Source organism: Panonychus citri, unplaced genomic scaffold (assembly GCF_014898815.1).
Source record: "Panonychus citri isolate SS breed McGregor unplaced genomic scaffold, ASM1489881v1 Contig00137, whole genome shotgun sequence".
In the NCBI taxonomy this organism is placed as follows: domain Eukaryota; kingdom Metazoa; phylum Arthropoda; class Arachnida; order Trombidiformes; family Tetranychidae; genus Panonychus; species Panonychus citri.
In genome coordinates this window covers 506,143-526,664 of record NW_026515542.1, presented here as the reverse complement: position 1 = coordinate 526,664, position 20,522 = coordinate 506,143, and the positions used below count along the sequence as shown (strand labels likewise).

General features: G+C 29.1%; 2 protein-coding genes and 1 long non-coding RNA gene across 3 annotated transcripts; 1 reads left to right on the top strand and 2 right to left on the bottom strand.

Annotated features, from left to right (window-relative positions):
- Window positions 1-415: 415 nt before the first annotated feature.
- Window positions 416-7,883, bottom strand: LOC128392772 (cysteine and glycine-rich protein 1-like). The gene is made up of 6 exons (XM_053352849.1): window positions 7,834-7,883; window positions 7,512-7,717; window positions 3,683-4,202; window positions 2,277-2,316; window positions 1,883-1,979; window positions 416-1,182 (listed from the first exon to the last, which is right to left on the bottom strand). The coding sequence occupies exons 2-6, from the start codon at window positions 7,606-7,608 to the stop codon at window positions 1,112-1,114; spliced, it is 825 nt and encodes a 274-aa protein (XP_053208824.1). The 5' UTR covers window positions 7,609-7,717; window positions 7,834-7,883; the 3' UTR covers window positions 416-1,111.
- A 606-nt stretch (window positions 7,884-8,489) lies between these two features.
- Window positions 8,490-18,170, bottom strand: LOC128392840 (protein pangolin, isoforms A/H/I/S-like). Its single transcript, XM_053352927.1, has 4 exons — window positions 17,640-18,170; window positions 10,040-11,010; window positions 9,260-9,424; window positions 8,490-9,046 (listed from the first exon to the last, which is right to left on the bottom strand). Exons 1-4 carry the CDS (start codon window positions 17,771-17,773, stop codon window positions 8,838-8,840), a joined length of 1,479 nt encoding a protein of 492 aa, XP_053208902.1. The 5' UTR covers window positions 17,774-18,170; the 3' UTR covers window positions 8,490-8,837.
- Window positions 9,239-20,230, top strand: LOC128392875 (uncharacterized). Its single transcript, XR_008326044.1, has 5 exons — window positions 9,239-9,376; window positions 9,492-9,996; window positions 10,744-11,421; window positions 19,189-19,971; window positions 20,207-20,230. It is a non-coding gene; the product is annotated as an uncharacterized LOC128392875 (long non-coding RNA).
- The last annotated feature ends 292 nt before the right edge of the window (window positions 20,231-20,522 follow it).

The following is a 20,522-nucleotide window of genomic DNA, read 5'->3' as shown; positions in this document are numbered from 1 at the left end:
AAATTTAGACTTGAGGTAATCAGTATTGAGAACCAGAAATGAGGAATCACTATTCATGTTGGTTAACTAATTGTTTGTTGGTAATCCGATTGATTAACTAATTACTTCACAAAATGAATTGAATTGAAAACTCTTCAAGTTTCAGGTAACACTAATCAGCAATTAAGAGCTTAATTCAGGTTTAACCTCTGGTTTCTGCAGTTAATTGGACAATTTAATGTTTAGTTAATTATTTTCGAAGGCGTTTTTATATTAATTAAAATGTATCAGGTAAATACAATTCATAAGAATTAGTTGATTAATTTATCTTTAATCAATTACTAGTAATCTTATTGTTTCAAACAAGAAAGTAATAAAATTAGTTAATTTGAATTACCATTGGGAGAGTTGATTAAATTGTGAATACAATAAATGATTAGAAATATATAAAATTTATTGTATACAAATTTATATATTTCCATTGTTATCAAGCTTAATTGTGTTCATCAATATTATTAGATTGAAACAATTAAAAGATACTGTAAATTTGGGGCCAAATGGTGAAAGATTTAGTTGATTGTGGTTAGTTAAATTTGATTAGAGTAATAAAAGATAATTTAAAATACACATTGGTCAAGATTTGATTGTGATTGAATGGTGAGTAAAAAAAAATTTGGGAATCAAGGTTTACATAATTGATGGTAATAATTAAGGAATCACAATTAAAGTTAAGGAACCTGAAATTAATCAGTGAGATAGAAACAAAAAAAAGTATAATAATAATAATAATATAATAATAATCAATAAATTCAATCAGATTAAATAATTTAATAATTATCCAATTCCAAGGTTGATTGTGGAGATTGACTCTCAATTTACTTGCGATAAAATTGAATTGTGGTCAATACTATGGTTATTGTCTTGCAATTTGCAAACAATTAATAAAATTAAAATATCAACGATTAAAAGTTAATTGTTGTATTTGAGGTTCACCTTGTCCTAAGAAAACGGGTTATTTGATAAAAATATAAGTGATAAGAATTGAATCAATTTGGATGATCCTTATTGAACATCGAGCCAGAACAAGCCAAAGGTAGAGTTAATCTGAGCAATTAGTTGATTGTTAAGAAAATCATTTGCAGGATTGTAAGGCAGTAACTCCATATCCATAACCTTTGGGTCCCCAGTTTTTACGGTAACAAGCTAAGGAAAATAGAAAGAGAGAAGGAAATAAAATTAAAACAATTAGAATCAACAAATTTTCTGAAGAGCAAAATTAAGATCATTAATCTTCACCCCAGAGAATTGAAAGATATTAATCAAAAGTTATCGGTCAAATTAAGAAGTGACAATTATGATTAAATCTACAAAAAGGAAACACTAACTAAATTTAAACTTCCTGATATTTTGATAAATTGTTGTTATTTCAATTTGTGTAATTAGGTTAGATCATGATAGGGAAGAGTAAACGGAAACATATACCACAAAAGTAGTAACAGTTTTCCTCCCTTAACTGATGAGATAGAAATTGATTCACATAATCATCAATTGTTTTTGATTGTTCTCAATAAATAATTTAGTTCAAATTAAACTATAAGACTCTGAAAAATTGTTCATTACAATTAATAATAATATAAATCATGCTTAAACTGGAGCATAAAGTTAACTTACAACAATTAACAAAAAAGATATGAAAAGATTTTCATCAAATTAATGAGCTAGAAATTAACTTATACAGTAAATCAGTATTCTAAATTTTAACCGAGACTAAATCGGTTTCTGAATGAAAAATAAATTTCTTGTTTCTTTGATCAATCGGTTAACTCTTATTAATATGATAGTTGGATGTTAATTTTGTGCTTTTAGGCAAAATGATTTACTAAATTGCCAATTAATTACTTACTTTTACAGTAAATTTCATGTTCTTTTTCACAAAGAGTTGTTGATTCCAGACGTTTGTGACACTCCTTACAATTAAAGCAACTCGTTTTATGCCAAGCCTGAATGAGAAGAAGAAAAAATGATCACAATTAGTTAATTGCAGGAAAAATGGTAAAACAAGAAAATAAATTATCAAGAATAAGAAAGAGAATTAAAGGCAAATACAGTTTACAGATTAATAATTAAGCAACAATTTAGATTCTATTGGGATAATAAAGGAGATGATGATGATGATGATAAAGATAATATAAGAACGGAGTAAAATGCAATTGATAAAATTTGGGGTAAATTTTGTAACAATTTACTGATTAACAGCTAATCAAATTGTTGGGGTTAAACAAAAATGGGCTTCATACCCTATTAAAACTATTTACTATTATCAACAAGAGTATTAATCTTAAACGACCTCGTGTGTCCAATAAGTGGTCTCATCTTTATTGGTCTGGTTGATATTAATTAATATCTGACAATTAATTAAGAAACGGTTTCATTTAATTGAAGGATAAATTATTATAAAAGTCTTGTCCGCGTTCTGGTTGATCAGTATAAACACTGTTTCAATTGATAATAATCAATATTACATATAAAACAAGGTCATTAAATGTACCTGTCATCAGCAATTATCATTATCAGCAGCAGAAGCAAACTTATCAAAAGAAATGGTCAAGAAAAATCAATGGTGGCATCGATAATTGCAATTGATCTTTCCGCCTAATCTAGATTGGATTAGAGAAGCTAAACAAGGTAAGGAGGAGAAGAAGAAAATTAAACCTTAAATGGGAATTAACTTGATTTCCTTGATTAGTTGATTAGCTTTTACATACATTTTTGACAGTCAGAAAAAAAACAAACGCTCTTATTTGATTTTTAAGTGAGCAAGACTTTTTTTACTTCAAAGTGACCTGACAAGCAATCAGTTCTTGGTCAAGAAATTAAGTTTCCAATTAAATCTTAGTGGACTTAATGAGTGACTGAGAGAGAAAGAAAGAAGAGAGAGAGAGAGAAACCTTATATTGGCCTAAATAAATTATCAAATTAGTAAATTATTAATTTGATTAATGAAAAACAAATTAAATGAAGATCAAAATGACAAGTTTAAGCTATTTGATTGCTGATTGACATCAAATGAATCTAAGCAGATTAATTTCCTGATGATTAGATGATTAATTTGGAAATAGTTTTTCATAATTATGATAATAAATTATCGTGTTTCAATTCATACGTGAGTGAAAGTGCAATGAAAAGTGCTAATGATTAGTTAAATCAACTTTATAATTTCAATAAATTTACTACTGTAAAAGGTAAATAAATGAGATTGTGAGAAAAAAATTGCATTTGAAATACATGGTAATATGTATGTGATAAAATCATAAAAGGCTGGAAATATTGAGAGATGAAGAGGGTGAGGGATAAGTGGTTTGTTCATGATGATAATTGAAAATGCTCTTTGTCAGTGATTAACCTTGAATAATAATAATCAAATCGGCGATTTGTATTGATTTACATGATTACCTGAGTAAATTCTTTCTCTCTCACTCTTTTCTTTAAATCTTGTTTATCAGCTTTAGCCTCTCTTTTTTTTCTCTCATTTTTGGATGAAAGTTTAAAGTTAAGTTACCGTTTACTATTAAGCAAAAGAAACTTTAATTCATGATAAGTAAAATTATGCGCTTCTAGTCATCGGGGTTCAGGTTATCGTCATTTTCTTTGGGAGCCTCAAATTTACCTTCGATGTTACTCGTTTTGCACTTATACTTTTCACTTATGCCCTTGAAGTACAGTAAATGTGATTGGGGTAGTAATGATGGTAGCAGTGGTGTTTGGTAGTGGTGGTGGGGTAACATTAGTTGTTGAATCATCTGAGGCCAAAGTGGAACCGTTAGGTGATAATGAAGTTTCACATTTATCAGATTCAAGTGAAATAGCCTCATCAGATGTTGGGCTGCAGGTTCCTGAAGAAACTGGTGTTGAATTAGAACTTGCTCCAAGAGATGAAGGTGGCTGGGGTGATGGGGTAGAGGAGACAGAGTTCACTGGAGATGGTGATGCTGATGATGAAATTGAAGATGAAGTTTTAACAACAACCGTTTCTCCAATTGGTTTAACTGTTGGTGCATTTACAATCTTAGCTGATCCACCTTCAGTGTTCATAACACCAGCACCAAGTCCATAACCATAACCTTTAGGTCCAAATAATTTTCCATAACAAGATCGACAGTAAACATCAGCATTATGTTCAGTCAAGTTACCGCTATCAAGTCGACGGCCACAACCCTTGTTTGCTATATGAGAGAGAGAGAGGGAGAGAAAACACGAAACAATCGAAATTAATTGTAAAGTTATTGACAGAACAATTTAATGTAAGTGTAAGAATCAATAATATCCAGACACTTGTAATTACTATCATTAGAAATCATGTAAGACTATAAGGGGGAAAAAACTTAACCGGAAAAAAGTTGTTAGTTTTAAAAAGGTTCAATCAAGTTCCTACTAAATTAACACAAGATTTTAAAAGTTTCATGTACGTGCCAATGAGCGGGAAAGTTGTGTGTGAGAAAAACGTATAACGTATCAAGTTCATTGTACTTCTATTACTACAAATAAAAAATCCCTCATTGATGGGACCACTTTAATAAATTCTATCAGTTTGTTCACAGTTGAGATAGAAAATCAATTCAGTAGAAGAAGAAGATGAAAGTTATATTTTTTTCCCTTATTTACTCTCACAGAAAAGAAATTTCAATCAATCAGCTTAAAACATAGATGATTTGTCTCTAAAGAATAACAATCAACGATTGATAAATCTTTTCTCTTCATTGATGAAGGATGTGATGAGGTAGAAAAGATGAGGATGTTAATGATTAGAGTTTACATTTGGTGATGCTGATCAAATTTGACGAGAAAAAAAAGGTTCAGAAAATATCTTGAAATTAATCAACCGATAAAGTTAACAATTAGCTACCTGAAATCAAATATAGCAAACAAAACGGAAATACTTAAGAGGTAAACCTTTTCCTCTTTACATCATCATCACAATTATAATACAAAATGATCAGTTGATTGCATCCCAATCATCAGTAAATTATCAAAAGAGGTTACAAAAAAAAACTAGACAATAATCAGAATCAATTTCGTTCATCTCAACCTTCAAGAAGTTAACAATCTAAAACAATTAATGGTTAATTCTGATGATTTAAGTACACACCTAAGGTTGAGGTCAAATTAACCTTGACACTTTTACCTTTGAATAATTGATTAATGGTGTTGTAAATTGTAACTCAAACACTAAAATAATAATAACTCGGTATGAATTAAATTAACGGTCAGTTTAACAGTAGTAGTAATAGTTAATAAATAACGGTAATTAAATATTTTCAACCGTAAATACGGTTCCCAATGAGGAGGAAATTTTTTTTTCTCTATTAAATAAGATGATGGTTAATAATCACAATCACTGTTAATTGTAATTATTATACAGTTGAATATATTGAAGAAAATAATAACCGGTTGAAAAAAAAGGATCGTGTAAACAATCAAGCACAATCCTTATTATCAACATAAGTGTTGATAATATTACAAATTAATATCTCATGTTTGTTGATTGTTGTTATTGTCTTCATTTTTTATCATATCAGTTTATCAAAAAGGTTTTGACCTTATTTGGTTATTCATGTTTGTTGATTGTTGTTATTGTCTTCATTTTTTATCATATCAGTTTATCAAAAAGGTTTTGACCTTATTTGGTTATGAGTTGAAATGATTTTCTTATTTTATGCCAACACGTCCTTGATTGTTTTTGTCGTTTCGTCGTCTTTGTTTCTCATTCATTATCATCATCATTTGGTTAAATCATCAAGACAGTTTAACCAAAGGGAAAGTGAAATTGTGATTTAAACAATTAACTAAAACACACACCCAAACTTGTCCTGAATAGGTTGATTAAGGAGTTTCCTTTAAGATTTTCATTGTTTATCAAAAAAAAGTTCTGTATTTGGTTTTTGTAGGAGAGAAAAGAATGAAAAATTTTGATTATACGAATTTGATTTTTCTTCTATTATTTAAAATGTGTTTACAACTAATAGAAAAAATCGTGGTTCATATTCTTGTTGTTGCTCATTCAATTTATCTCCGTCATTATCTGATGATGGATAAAATGATGTAATCAGCTGAGATAATGATAGATTTTGGAAAATCAAACATTGCTAACAGAGGGAACACCTCAAGAAGAGGATGCGATTCACACACAAATATTATTTTACTACATGGGGACAAGAATTTGGGTTTGTAATGGTAAAGAAATTCTGATGAGATTTTCTTCAACAAACAATAAAGAACATTGTGAACATTAATAATAATGAATGTTTATCAGCAGAATTTTCTTTTCTCTCTCTCTCTCTCTCTCTTTGTCAAGGTAAATCGATCAAGGTTACTATTATTAGAGGGTAAGAATTGTTGTGAAGAAATTTGAAATTGTATCTTGATGAGATTTTCTTCAACAAACAATAAAGAACATTGTGAACATTAATAATAATGAATGTTCATCAGCAGAATCTCTCTCTCTCTCTCTCTTTGTCAAGGTAAATCGATCAAGGTTACTATTATTAGAGGGTAAGAATTGTTGTGAAGAAATTTGAAATTGTATCGTCATTCAACTCTGAAGGAAAAACATCAATGTGTGTGTGAGAGTAGAACTCACTAGATTGGATATCATTTTATATTGTCAATCATCAAATCTAATTACAGTATAGATGAAACTAATCAATTTGCACTCACAAAGAACAATTAACATCAGAATAATATAAATGTAAGTACATGAAGATGGAAAAAAAATATCACCTAATCAACAAGAGAAGACGGTAAATCGCAGTAAAGTGGGAATATTTGAGACTTTAATTGTGAGGAAAAAAAGTTGATTAATATGAGAATATAATTGCGATTCAAATTAAAACAATGTTATTTTAGCGAAACTGACAGAAAATGATGAGCTAACTTTTCTTTCAGAGTTTTTGTATAAGGAAAATGAATCATTTCCGATTACTAACCAATGGAAGTACAGTTGTGCTACATAATTTCGCTAATTAATCATTTCTTTTCCATTATTGGGAGAAAAAGCAAAACAAAGAGAGAATCAGAGAAAAAAAAAGAAATGATGAAAAGTGCAAAATAGAACAGAAAATGAAAAGTAACAAAAATGGCGTCAAAGAGAATAGAACATTAAAAAATTCTATCCAACAGAAGAAAATGACTAACAGGTTGTCTCTATTTTCTATTCTATCTGTTGAGATTGTTAACCTAAAAATCACCGATATATTTGATTAGAGAGAAATTAAGATAAATTAATAAGTGGAAATCTAACAATTAAAAGAAATTAGATTAACTGTCAGTTAGATAAAAAAGGAAACAACATCATAAGAATAGAGGGAAATCATTTACCCGGGAACAAATGAGAAAAGAAAAACAAAATGGTTGCTAAGAGATTCTCTTTATCCTTTCAAGAGTCGATTAATATTAAATATAAGAAAACAAATTCTACTAATCAGTAAACAATTAAAAGAGAAAATTTAATAAAAAAAAAAAAGAAAAAAACTCACCACAAACGAAACATGTCTTATGGAAAGATTTACCAATAGCCATTCGCTCCTCATTAAAGTAAACAGTTTTCTCACAACGGTGACAAATTCCAGGCATGATGATGACAATTAGATGAGATGACAATTAATTAAGAATAGAAATAGAAAACAATTGATAATCACTGTGGAGAAAAATGTGTAAAGAAAAAGTCCAATATGTCGGAAATCTGTTAAAGAGAAATTGACAAATGAAAGAGCAAAAAAAACGGAAAATTAGATTAAAGTGGTTGAAACAATTGAGTTAATTGAACTACTTGAAAGAATCACAATTGTTAATAGTTACCTTCAAACTTAAATGACAAGATTAAATTGTTAACTGTTGAGAATTGAAAATGTTAATTGTTATTACCTTCTTATCTTGTGTGTATATCTTGACTCTTTCATTGAACTTTGGATATGACTGATTATCAATTTTACAAGATTTTCTGTCTGCATCTTAATGGCGGTTAAGGTAAATACTTATTTCCGTTATGTTTTGTGTTTACTGTTGATTTGAATTAATTTTTATGTTTAATTGTAAATCAATTGTTTCTTTTAAATTATCTTAAATGTTTGATCATCATTCTCTCATCATTTGGTGTTATCTATTTAAAAGATTTCAACAGTTTCACGATTGTTTCTGTAAGAGCTTCATAAGTGATAGAGAGATATGAGTTGAAGAATTAGTTTTTTTCTCCTCTGTTGAACCAGAATTGAAATGATAATTATCATCAACATGATGATGATTAAACTTAATGATAATGGAAAGATTGATAAGAAGCTCTTGCAAAAAAAAAATTGAAAAGATTCGTATTGATTTCTGTAAGTAATCATGTTCTAATCATCATGTAAACCCATTTGTTGGAACTTGTTCCTACTTGTTGCTGAGATTAATACATGTAATAATAATGTATGATTTAAACAACTGATTTACTTTTAGATACAAAATTGAAACTTGAATTTGCCATAATTTAAAGTAACCATTTTGTATTTGGTAATTTGATCTTAAAATGTTTCAAAAACATGATGATACAATATTGTGATAAAGAAGACATTTGTTAAATTAACATGAATTGTATTACATAAACATGTATCGTTGATTTAACTATACATGATTGAATATAACATTGAAATTAAATTGATGTTTTGGTGATTGTTTTGTGGTTAAGATGAAAAAAAAACACATTCAAAAGGGATTTGACTATTGATTATGAATTTAATTTATCTGATTTTTGACTTTTAAGGCTTTGGCAAGAGAGATAATCCTTTGGACGTAACGATTTCGACAATTGGCCCGATCGATTGGATTTAGACATAACCTACGGTTCCATTGTTTTGTTTGATCAACTGTTTAAGTGCTGATATCTTCATTTTACGACCTTCAAAAACGCAGGTTCGTTTAGGCCTTGGACGGTAACGATAATCGGGATACTTTTCCATGTGAAGTTTATTAAGTCGAGATTGTTCATCAAAATAACGCTGCTTTTCAGTAGATGGCATTGATTTCCAACGGACACCTAATAGATGATAAGAGAGAGATGGAGAAGAATAGAAAAAGGAATTAAGATAAGTATTAATAATTAGCAATAAGACTAATGAACAGTTACATTTCCGATTGACAACAACAATCAATTAACCATCATCAGTCTTCAATTGATTATTGTTTGTTCTCAATTGTTGCAGATAGAATTGACGATAATTAAATGAGTAATCAAGGATTTTCTTCTTACCTAAAAGCTTTGAAATGGCTGAATTATGCATATTTGGAAATAATTTCGAGATCTTTTTCCGTTCTTCTTTAGCCCAAACCATGAACGCGTTCATTGGTCTTTTAATGTGAGCCCGAGGTAATTCATCTTGAGAATTTTTAATTACATGTAAACCATCCTTGTTATCTAATTGCGAAAACAAAAGTAAACAAACACAGATTAACAATTAATTTTTTTCTTAATTTTTCGCCAGGAAAAACAAAAGGACAATTCCAAATTCATGTCAATCACCAATGATATCAAATGATAAACATGAAATTCTCTCGTAGGATAAATGATCGATTCTGTTAATTTTGTTGCCTGTTGATTAATATCAATTACAGTTTATAACATGACATAGAGAGGATTTTGTTTACGGTCTAATTAAATTGTGAAGATGAGCTTTTGTGATGGTGAATATGAAATACACTTTTCTCTATCATCGTAGCTTCTGAATATTGGCTCTAGAATTTTGTTTCTATGGCTAAAAGCCAAAAGTATTCGAATGGTTCATTTCTCATTTAGTTAATCATATTCTTGTTAACTGAATAACTGGAAATAATTGGTTTCACCATCTAGAAAATAATAATTGTTAGAATCTATATAATTTGTCTATCATCACAATTAATTAACAACAGTCTAAAGTGAGATGATAACAGTTGATTGTGTTTATCAATATACATATGATGAGAAAATGAATCTTGGAAAAACTGTTAATGGTGAGAATTTAATAATTTACTTTATCTGATTACTATTACTTACTTAGTTTTCTCGTTGTTTGATCACATGAAGATGATATCGATTGAGATTGGTGATGAAGAAGATGATGAGAGTGATGATGATGATTTGGAAGATAAAGGGGAAAGGCAACGGAAGTGTCACCATTTTGCTGGATTATACTTTGGATTAGGAAGTTGGTCTGATGAGGTTTTAAATTGTGTAAATTATCAGTAATCATGTGGTGAGAGGGTGAAGGTGAAAGAGATGAAGATGATGCAGATGAGAAAGATGAAGATGAGGATGAACAAAGAGGAGATGATGAAGGTGAAGGTTGAGAAGACCTTAAATCGGTTACACCGGTTACAACGGGAGAAGGTGAAGATGAACCGTAACCATTAAAGGGTGGACCAGATGAAGAAGGTGAATGATGAGAATAAGAAACAGAATAACTTGGATTTCCATGAGAAGATGAGGATGTTGTCGTTGAACCAGAATTGTATTCGTGTAGTCGATGAAGACCATTAACACCATAGGGGAAATTCTGATACTCTGGTGAACTGTTGTTGGACATTCGATGATAATGAAGACGATTATATTCGGCTAGGGTTTCATCTTCATCATAAACTTCCTCTTCTTCATCATTTTCTTCATATTCTTCTTCATCTTCTTCAACTAATTCGTTTTCATTTTCATTTTCATTTTCTTCTTCCTCTACATCCGGTGTCATTTCTTTTCTTTCCAAACAGGATTTTCCATGGTTAACATTTTCCTCTATTCGTCTTTTCTTAAAGGACTTGATTGAAATTGGACTTATTCCCGTTTTATCAGTTGGACATGGAGATTGTTGTGAGGATGATAACAAATAAGGATGATGATTGACATGAACAGAACCAATTGGATTAACCAAATTTGCTCGAAGTGAAAACAAAGGTGTCACTGGATTAGATGATCGATTGGCAAGGATCTTGGGACGACTGAATATCGATGATGGATGAAAATCCTCTTCCAAAGGTCTAGAATTTCAATAAAAAGAATACAAAAATCAATTAATTGTCTAAGAATTAGGGATGACAAAAATATCAATCAAGATGCGAAAAAAAGAAAACAACAATCTCAAAACTGAACTGAATCTTCCCTGAGAATATATTTTCATATCTATTGACGATTTGAGGTATCGTTTTTTTTTTAAATTTTGTTATTCAGGGAAAACAAGAATTAATCACGTTTAAGTGGCCTCGATACCTCGATGGACTTCACGAGACTTCATTTAAATACTAAATACAAAGACCAATAGACTCGTTATTGACTCTCAACAAGAAGAGCAAATCTTAAGCTTTGAATAAAGTTAATCTCCATGTTAAATTAAGTTGGCCATAAGAAATGCTACTGTTGGACTATTTTTCTCGATTGCGACCAAAGTTCAGGTAAGATCGAAAAAGCAAAAATTATTGCAAACTTTGCCCATTGAAAAGTCAAAATTGTCGATTATCGTTTTCAAAAGATTCCTAACTAGCTATTCCAATGCTCACCAGATGACAGCTCAATAGAAGTTTGTATTAAGCAAAACTTGCAATTCGCAACAATTAATTAATTATCCTGATTAAGATTTAGTCATGAAATAGTCAATAATTATTGTTAATATAATCCTTAGTCACTTATATTTATTACGACTTTTTTTCGATGAAAAAAGATCGAAACATGATTGTTAATGAAAGAAAATGAGAGAAAGAGAGTTAGAGAGAGAGAGAGAGAGAGGCAAATAGCTGTTATTAATTAGATAATCATGATCATATGGACAATTAACTATCGAAAAATATGAATATAATAACTGTGTTCAATGGGGAAATAGAAAAGAGTTGAAGTAAATAATAAGATTTTCAAGTAGGTAAGAAAACCTTGAGAAAATTTCGATAAGCGAAATTTTTTTCCTTTCCTTACATAATTAACAATCTTAATTAATTATCATTTGAAACAATTAATCAAATCATGACGTTTTCTTTTTGTTATTAACAATAATCTATGGATAATAATCTAAGTTAAATATATTTAGATGTACAAATAAAATGCTGAGGTAATTACGAAAAAAAAGTTTTCGTCTTAATTTTGTTGTCATAATAATAAAAAAACAACGACACTCAATAACATAAGTTCAATCACTATTAGTTAATTGTTCAAGTGATTAATATTATAGTAACATTATAATTTTTTATTCATTTGGATTGACTGATTAAAATCAGATGAAATAAAGTGATTAGCAGGATGATGATGATGATGATGATGAATGAGAAATCAAATAATAAACAAAATCAAATACTTGAAAACAATACGTCGGCTTAATTGACTTTTTTCTGATTATCATGATTAACTTAATTGTAACCAATCAATCAACTAATCACGATGATAACTAATAACCTGAAGAGATTTTTATTATTCAAGATTACAGAATATATGAAGACAAAAGAGAAAGATAGAGAGAAAAAAGTTCGAACTTCAATTTGAACCGAAAAAGTTTTTCGCTCGAACTTTTAAATCGAGTTTTTTTTTCTTTGCTGATTAATTTTCATCTAAGTTAAAAAAACTACAATTTATTAATCATAATTAGTAGGGAAAATGTTCCTCTTTTTGATTCAGTTAGAAATCACCATTAATTAAGAAACTCTGGAAAGAATTTGAACTTTTTGAAACTTTTCGAAAAGTTCTAACCACAATTATCATTAATATCTCATGGTTTTCACACTAATTGGTTAAAATGTAATAATAAACAAGAAAATTAATTGTTTTTGGCTTAATTTGATTCGAATTCTGAATGATTAAAATTAATAGTGATCTTAAACCGAGTTGAGTAAATTTTTAGAAACAAAAAATTAGTTAATTAGCTCAACTGTTATTAGGATTGATAATTATGCTATTATAATAATAATACTTTAATTTGATTCTCATGATTAGTTGATTATTTGATATATTAATCATAATTATCTAAAATTGAGTTAATTGTTGATGATTATTATCAATGAAAGTTGTTTAACTTTTGCAATTTGAAGGATTAACTGTTAATTGAATTGATCAATTGATTTGATTGCAGAGCAATTAGTAAATCAATGTTTTCTGTCAAATGTCTCAATCTTAACAATTATGTTTAAATATCACTATCAAGTCAACAATCAACAATCAACAACAATTTTCAAGTGTAACAATCAATAAAAAAAGCTAAACTGAATCTAATTTAATTTGATTTACCAACTAAATATTTACATTGAGGTTTCCATGATTACTTTTTTTCTGTGTTTAATTGATCATAGAAATAATCATAATAATAATAATTACCTTCTTAGATGTTGATGATTAATCAATGTTTATAATCATCGTTATAGTTACAACAATTAACATCAGCAACAATTAATAATAAAAAAAGTTTCTTAATATTAATTAATAGATATCATTGAATTATCAGAATTGAATCTAATGTCTTATTAATAGTTCAGTAGTTTTCTTGATTCTTATTACACATTAAGATTGATGATCACAATTAACCATCTCCATGATGATGGCAACTATCTGATTCATCTGATAGATTCATCAATTGATTGTAACAATTAAGGTAATGAAAGTAAACCTCAAGTTTTATCAACTTTTGTTGACAATAATAAGAGAAGAGAAAAACAAATTTCATCATGAAGACAAACAAGGAAGACGAATGAAGGATAAACGAATTTTTTTTTTCGATTTTTAGTTGAACAAACAAAATCGACGAACTGACGAATTGGGCGTTTTCTAGGCCTCAGCATCTTTGTCACACTTGAATTTGAATCTCTCTCTCTCTCTCTCTCTCTCTTCTTTTGATTGACAATCTCTTGGTTCATCATTCTGAGTTGCATGAGTTTCATGGGGAACTGAACATTCATCACAAAACTTACAAGAACTTTTTTCTTTCTTTCTCTTAATTGTTTGTCATCATGTTAAATTGTTGTTATTTCCTGTTGCTTGTTGTTGAATTAACTTATTGATTGTTACCGATTATTTTTAGATCATTGATTGATCAGTTGGCCAAATTTAGGGATTCAGCAATTAACAGCTTACAATTTAACTGGTTTAACAGTTAAATCAGTTCATAGTTTAATTGTTATTCAGTTAAACACATTAATTTGGAATCGGAATTTTTTTTTTGCTAATTTACAAACTTAAATTGTTTATTTATCTTATCCACAATAAGACTCATTCTGATTGCATTTAATTTAATTGTGTTTATATAATTTCAAAACACACAGACACATTTATTTATGTCAAATTTGTTTTTTGATTACCATCACAATTAAAGTTAGCAATCAAATCAATCACCAGTCAAATAAGTAATCGGTTGATAGTTAATTTTAATTGAAAGTTTTCATACTAATCAACAAGTTTAATTGTACTTGAAAAGTTATAAGTATCACAATTAATTGATTAATCAGATTGATACTTTGTCTAGTAACTTTGATATTTACATAATTTTGGGGTTATATTTATGCTTTGGATATCAATAACTAATTGATAATAAATTATCAGTAATAATTTTTGCTAATAAGTTATTATGATTGTTGAATCTATTTAAGTTAACAAGTGATAAAAACAAATGAGTTAAGGATGGAAATGAGTCAAATCTGGATAACATCCAACTGAATGTTTGTTTTTTTTTGATATTATTAGTTAGGAGAAAGTCAGAGCTAAGATCATCTTCATCTTAGTCATCATCCTAATCCTAATCCTGATCCTCATCATCTTCAAAATTGACAGAGAGAAAGAGAAAGTAAGAGGATTTCAGTGTATCAACTAGAAAAAAAATAATTATAAGAAAATAAGTGAAAGAGTAAGAAGATAGGAAGATAATTGTCTTCATTTTAATCACCATGATGATCCTCATGATTTCCCATGAAAATCTGTTGTTTGTATTTAACTGAGAGATACGAAAAAGATACACCAAAGATGAGAGGATAATGATGATGATGATGATGATTTTAAACTTTTTTCTACATCATTAGTGTTTAAACAATTAACTTTTAAATTGCAATTAACTTTTCTGTTTAGTTATAAAAAAAAATTCAACCATCAGGAAGAAAAGTTTTCAATTTTAACCCAAAATCTGAAGGAAAAAAAAATCCTAACAGATAATCAACTTATCATCCTCATCCTTTTATCATCATTTTCATCACCATCATCTTGTCAATGGTTAATACTGAATACTAATTACATAGAAAACTATCTTAATCATCTTCTTAAAAACCATGAATGATGAGCACAATCAGCAAGAAAAGTTATTAAATTCAACCCAAAATAAACCGTTCTGGTTAGCATTTAAAAGTTCTTGTTTTCTGAAATCTTAATCAACAACAATTAACCTGATAATTTAGTTTCTATTTTTATTCCCAATCATCCTATTAACACAATTGAATAATTAATCATAATTACAAGAAAACATTATTTTGTGAGACTTAAATAATGATTTTATTGTATTATATTAATTATTAGATAGGAATATTCAGTTTGGATTTAATTTCTTGTTTCATTGACAACTGATTAACTAATTGTTGACCAATGAAATAACAATCAAGAATAATTTTCGCTATTGTTGCTTAATGACTTTATCCTAGCTAATAGATAATGACGATTAAAATTGATAATATCAAACAATTAGCATGCTTATTGTGATATAATCGTGCTGATAATATTGATTAGTTGTAATTAGTGTATGTAGATACTTTGATTAAGATCACCGACTAATTAACCATCAAATAGTTAAGACAAAAGTAAAAGACAAATCAAATGAAAAATAATGATTTATTTGTCTATCATGACCAAATCATCATAATCATCAATAATTAACATAATCATTTTACTTTATCTAATACTAAGAGATGAATGATGACAACAACAATCAACTAATTATAATTAAAGTGGAGGGACTTTGGAGTCGAAATGATTTTGAAGTTTTTTTGTTCTTAACTCAATCGATAACAATTAACGGTTTACCTTTGATTTAATTGTTATAAGATTTTCCCTCTCAATCTTAATAATTTTGATTGTTGATCATAATTAAACTTTTTGCCGATTCGTCACAATTACTATTATTATTATTATTATTGGATAATTAACATTAATTGTTGTAGAATCATCATCATTCAACTAATCAGTAAACATTGATTTGTCTCTTTTGTTGATTAACTCGGAAAGAGAGAAACTTAAAAACATATTAAGACAATAGGACGGTAATAAGACAAAGTTGCTCAAGAGATGATAACAATTAAGAGAGTAATTAATATCTCTCTCTCAAGTCATCATCAGCATCATCTTTTCTTCATCATCTCAACCTCAACCCCCTTCTCCATGAAGAGGATGCTCGAGATGAGGAAAACAAAAGGAAGATATTGATCAGCGGAATGATCATTTTGATATAAGGAAATTAGCGGTTTCTGTTAATTTGTTTCCCTCTCTACCCCACCCACTCAACTCCCACATTATACTCTCTCTATCACTATCTTAGTAATTATTATCTTCTACATGATGATTGTTATTAAATCGAACACAGGTAACTAGGGTCGAAAAAGTTTCTTTCTTTAACTTATCAACTTTTTCCATCTTCTAGTTTTCCTTTACTTCATCTTCACATCTATCATTAGATATTGAGCATCATCATCTTATGAGAATAACCTATTGTGTCGGTCTTTTTTACTTTTGTGTCACATTTATCATTATAAACATCAATTCACCTGAACTCAGCATTCGAAATCTCAACAACAGTTAGATTATCAAATGAAAAAAGAACAAAAAATTTTTCTTTTCCCTTTTTTGCATTCTAATCTTCATCTTATCATCTTCTACCTTTTTCTTTACTGATGATGTCGGTTTAATATCATCATCATCATCATGTTCTATTACCTGTTGTCAAGGTTCTTGAGAAAATTCTGAAATTTCAGAGAGAGAGAGAGAGAGAGAGAGAGAGAGAGAGAAAAGAAAAGTTAATCTTATTCACACAGAATTTTCAGTAAATACATGATAATGAATGAAATCTGATTAATTGTTATCATTTTTTTCTTATTCTTTTTTTTGTTTTATTCGTTTATTACATTGGTATTAATTAAACACTTTATCTTTTGATAATTAATTTCATTGTCTTAACAATTAAACTCTCCTACACAGGCAATAGAATCACAATTAGAAACAAATTAATAATCATCATCATTCACAAGGAAATGAGACAGAAAAACATTGATTACCATTAAATTACCCAAGGAATTTAATGTCTTAATTGTTAATCAGTTAATCGTTTTGTTGTTGAAACAAAGATTATATCTTATAAACAATTAGCAATTAATGTCAACCATAGGTTAGTTAATAGGGAATTAATTTATTTACTATCTGATTGTAGCTAAAATTAAGTTACTAAATTAAGTGAAGATTATTAAAAAACATAATAAATTATCATCATTATTAAGATAATTAAATGAAACGAGGTCGAAATCATAAAACAAAAGAATCACAATTAACTTGAACAATTAAGCTATTATATTAATCATATAATGATGATAATATCCCTCCAACAATTAGTAATATAATATTTATATTGTCTAATCAATTGATTGTAATGATTTAGATTAATTTAATTTCTTACCTTTTTCTTGATTCATCTTTAGGTTTACACAAATTCAATGGGACATCATTTTCACCTGAATAATCAATATCATTGATTGTCTTTAATGATGATGATGATGATTGACAATTAGAGGTTGAATTAAGATTCTCCATGGTTTAATGTTTTTATCGATAATTAATAACTGGATTAAATTGTAATTATTAATAGTAGCAAGAAAAGTTTGTTTTTTTGTCAATATAAACAAATGGGTGACATTAAATTACAGTTAATTCAGTTTTCAAGTTGTCAGCATGGGCACAAACACTATGAGTTAGTTTGTAATGAAACAATTAAGATGATGATGATTGTGATGTTACTTAAATTGTGATGATTTTCAATTGTAATTATTGTTGATTGTTGTTACTTATTGTGGTAACTTTTAAGTTATGAACTTGTTGATAAAACTAAGGGAGTGAAATCTTGTTGTTTTGTTTTCTACGATTAAAAGTCAGTGAGTGAGAAGATGATAAGAGATGAAAGATAACTTTTTTTTATCATCATCTTAAGATGATGAAGAGGAAATGTTACAAAGGCAAGAAGAAAGATGAGAAAAAAGGAAGATAAAAAAAGAAAGAGAAAAGGAGAAAGAGAGAGGGGAAGATAAACTAGAGAATTAGAATAAAAATTCATGTTCATCTTTCTCTGTGTTCTTTTATTCCAAAGGATCATTATCATCCTTTTCATCCCCCTGACTCTCTCTCACCAGGGTAACTCCTTCTTGTATTAGAATCATCTCTCTTTCACCTTCCACCTCCTACTAAACATCTCACTCATTCTCTCTCTCTTTTCTTTCTTTTCTTTCTCTCTTTCTCTCTTTCTCTCTCGCGTTCTATGTATTTCATCTTTTGTCTTCCTCTTCCATGATGATGACAAGTTTACAGTTAATCCTTATTGTGATACTGGGTGACAATCGATATGATTTTGAAAATTGGTTTGCATCTAAGGGAAAATTTAGAACTTTTTTTCTACTCATATTCGTAATCAACTGAAAATTTGTTTGAAATAAAATTGAAAATTCGGTGATTTTTCGAAAAACTTTAGCCAATACTAACCAGTGGGGAAAAATTTGGGAACTTTGGATCAAAATTTCATTAAAACTGGAATATTAAAAAATCTATTACTAATATTCGTCATTAATTAATGATTAATGACTGAGACTTTTGGTGTCGAAGTGACGGAAAATGAAAATGGACGCAAAGATTATCCCGATCTAATATCTTCTCGGCAAATGCTCCAATTTTGATGAAATAAATGCTTTTTCAAAACCACCTCAAAAATCTGATAATAAATCATGTTCACTGTAATTCTATCTATAGCCTGAGAGAAGATTTAAAAAACCTCGATTTTAGTGTTTTTTTGTCTATTGGAAATGTGAAAGAAAATTTCCAAAAAATGAAGAGGAGACGTTTTCATAGACTTATCATGGATCTAATTTTCTCGATTTTTTCTTCGGTTTTAGAATTAATTTGTGTCAAAACTAAATGACTCGAGCTTTTTTCTTATACTGATTTTTCTCGGTCATATATAGTTAATTCAAATTTGTAATCACGGACAAGCCCAAAAACTCATAATTGCGATCTCAGAAGTCTTTTGGTGTACAACCAGCGCAAAAACCAAGTGTCATTACTTGAGTGAAAAGATGAAGGTTCGAAATGAGAGATGGAAGAAGTCTTTGTATTTTAAGTTGTCTGTGATGGCTGGACATGGTTCATCTCATGAGATGAAGTTTTATCTAATCTTGATGAATTTGGTTAGTTGCTGGTGTTATGAACACTGAAGGTGGATCAGCTAAGATTGTAAATGCACCAACAGTTAAACCAATTGGAGAAACGGTGTTGTTAAAACTTCATCTTCAATTTCATCATCAGCATCACCATCTCCAGTGAACTCTGTCTCCTCTACCCCATCACCCCAGCCACCTTCATCTCTTGGAGCAAGTTCTAATTCAACACCAGTTTCTTCAGGAACCTGCAGCCCAACATCTGATGAGGCCATTTCACTTGAATCTGATAAATGTGAAACTTCATTATCACCTAACGGTTCCACTTTGGCCTCAGATGATTCAACAACTAATAATGTTACCCCCACCACCACTACCACCAACACCACTGCTACCACCATCATTACTCACCCAATCACAACCTCTACAGAAAATGTAAAAGGATCAGTGGCAAGAATGGTGAACAATAACAATTCAATAAATAGTATTGCAAACGGGATTGCAGCTAAACTTAAGTTCGGCGGATCTGAGATTTGCCCAAGGTGTAATAAGGCTGTTTACATGGCAGAGAGGATGATGGGAGGTGGATCGGTAAGTTTTAAATTCTGGTTAAGAGTAAGAAAGATTATACAGTTTCTACTACAGTAAGTGCAAAACGAGTAACATCGAAGGTCAATTTTAGAGTTGACTCTAAAATGTGTGTTCGTTTCATATAGAGTCCCATGTCGCAAACTTCATTCATTCCATTCAAGTGACCATACAATTACTAATTGTTTCTTCATTTTCCTCTCTCTCTCTCTCTCTAATTAACAATTATATTACGTAGAACAAGAAAAAAGAGAAAATTAAAAAGATTTATAACTTTTAGCCATTGACCCTACGACATCGCTTCTATTTCTTTAGGCGCGTAACGTTCGTATCGAATGAAACGATTTTTACATTTGTTCGGTGCTCTTCGAAGTTTTCGTCAATGTTTGCACCAAGAAACGTGAATCGTTATTATTTTCCAAGCATTGGTGTAATTCGTTTTCAAAATATTATGGTTTTAGAAGAAGCTGCCAAAATTTTTCGCAAAATTACAATAGCAAAGAAACTAAATTATTACTATTGATAGTCCATGAATGAAACTATCAATTGATTAA